Source organism: Aplysia californica, unplaced genomic scaffold (assembly GCF_000002075.1).
Source record: "Aplysia californica isolate F4 #8 unplaced genomic scaffold, AplCal3.0 scaffold01896, whole genome shotgun sequence".
In the NCBI taxonomy this organism is placed as follows: domain Eukaryota; kingdom Metazoa; phylum Mollusca; class Gastropoda; order Aplysiida; family Aplysiidae; genus Aplysia; species Aplysia californica.
Window position 1 is genome coordinate 2940 of NW_004799166.1, and position 2271 is coordinate 5210.

At 44.6% G+C, this 2271-nt stretch overlaps 1 protein-coding gene across 1 annotated transcript in view; it reads left to right on the forward strand.

Moving 5' to 3' along the window:
• The first annotated feature begins 755 nt into the window (after window positions 1-755).
• The window catches only part of LOC101862853 (CBL-interacting serine/threonine-protein kinase 24-like), a 3365-nt gene continuing 1849 nt past the window's right edge, over window positions 756-2271 (forward strand). The window contains exon 1 of the mRNA XM_035973717.1: window positions 756-1331. Coding sequence (XP_035829610.1) covers window positions 756-1331 — 576 coding nt within the window. The remainder of the gene's footprint in view (window positions 1332-2271) is intronic.

Sequence of the window (2271 nt, forward strand, 5' to 3'; positions counted from 1 at the left end):
TCAATGAGAATAGCGAGAGCGTTTGAAGGTCACGAAGCAAAAGTTGTTATAGGGAAGTTTTAGCAACATATTTCTTCTTTAACAGTCAGAGACCTCACATTTTCCGCTGCACTCAGTGACCTGCACTATGCCAAAATTAAATATTAACTCAGACAAATAAAACATAAAAAACAACATACATTCATATAGCTAATGCCATTCTTAAATATTTTCTGCCTGACGTATCAATACACAATGACAATTCAAACAAGCATTTTCCAGCGTGCAAGTCTTGCAGCTTCCACCCAAAAAAAAACAAAAAACAAAACAACAATAAAAAAAAGGCGGGCCAGAACTTAGAGTTCCCCACCTTCCCCTCCACGACAAGCTATCAAAACACCACAACAATGTCATCATCAGCGATACTAGGACTCCCGGTAACACCTTCCTCTCCAAAGCGTACTGTCAAAACAAACAATAAACAATGTCACAATCAAAGATTTCAAACTTGGTTCACTCAGTCGCTAGCTAGCCCGTGCACACAATGGGCGCTGAGGTGTTGACACGTCTTTGATGTTAGCCGCCATGGTCAGTGGGTCCGTAATTTATCCCCCCTGATTGAGTCTCACACCTCAGGGCAAGATCTCATCCGCGTACACCAGTTGATATAAAAATCGGAGACATCGGTTTCTGTGGTCAGTTCAGTCAGAACCTGCTTCCAGTCTACATCGTTCCTTGAGTTCCTCAACCGAATTTGCGTCACGTTGTACTTGGAGATGGAGAAAGTTGACGAGCATGCTGCTGCCTTCAGCGCCTTGAACTTGGATAGAGGCCTCTGTGTCGGCAAAGGAACCTCGGCCGAGGTCGTCCTTGCATCATCTCGAGACGACGTATCCAGGAAATGTGCCGTGAAGATATTCGACTTGCTGAAAGACAACCGGTGTAATGAGTGGGGGTTCATCAAGGAAGTTGATGTCTTGAAGGAGCTTCGCCATCCACGTATCGTCTCGTTACTGACGTCTTTGGACAACCCTTGCCACGGATATATTGTCTTAAAGTACTACCCGAACGGGAGCCTGGAGAAGAGTCTGAAAGCTGTGGAGCCCCCGCAGGTGCTTGGTTATATTCGTGATATCGGGGCGGCGCTAGAACACACACACAGTCGAGGAATTTTCCACCGGGACATCAAGCCGGCGAATATTCTTGTGGACGAGGAAGACCGCGCCGTGCTATGCGACTTTGGCCTGTCAGGACGGTTGAAGAACGGCAACACCAAAGTGACCAGATGGGTGACCACTCGCGGCTTCCATGGACCTGAAACCAAGAAAGGACAAGCGATGTGCCCTTATAAGGTAAGAAATCGTTTTTATTTCTGTGTGTAAACTATTTTTGGTTAATGTTTCTACTAGCGTTTGTTACTGGGTTTTTTTAACTGTTTGTTCTTTTTCTCCCAACTTCTCCCTCAGCAATCTCTTTCCAACATTGTAACTCTCTGTCTGTTTATACGTTTTCCACTTATTTAATCTCTCAAACACATACACCCTCCCCCCCACATACTATCTTTCACTATGTGTCCTTCTCTCTCTCTTCCTTTCCAACAGACCGTGCCCTCACCGTGTCTCACCCTCTTTCTATTTCTCTCTACCTACCTGCCTACTGTGTCCGAGTTGTTATCCTTCTACCACCTCTCTCTCTCTCTCTCTCTCTCTCTCTCTCTCTCTCTCTCTCTCTCTCTCTTTCTAACTGACCCCCCCCAACTCTCTACTTGTTTCACTTCCCATACATTTCCTCTACGTATGTACTCACTCAGTACGAGTGGTTATCTTTCTTCTCCAATTCCAATCCCCAGCCGTCTCTGTAATCAGAATAACTCACTGTGCTTTGTCCTGGTCTCACTGTGTTTTTAGTTCTCTCTACCTACTTACCTACTCTGTACGAATTGTTATCCTTCTGCCGCCCTGTTCCTTTTCTCTCAAACCACGCCCCCCCCTCTCTCTCTTTCTCTCTCTCTTTCTCTCTCTCTTTCTCTCTCTCTTTCTCTCTCACCCTTTCTGTGTCTTTTTCTCTCCCTCATTATTATCCTCTCTCTTTCCCTCTTTCTTACCACCCTCTTCTTGTGTTCAACTTTCCTTATGATTATATCTACATGTTTCCCTGCCTACCTCTACTCATCTCTTTAATTAGATTACTTTTCATATAAATATATATACTATTCATTGTTTTAGTAATTATTATGCATCCTCATTGCATGTATTGGTCTCCTTAAGCATGTTATGTCCCCCCCCCCCCAAT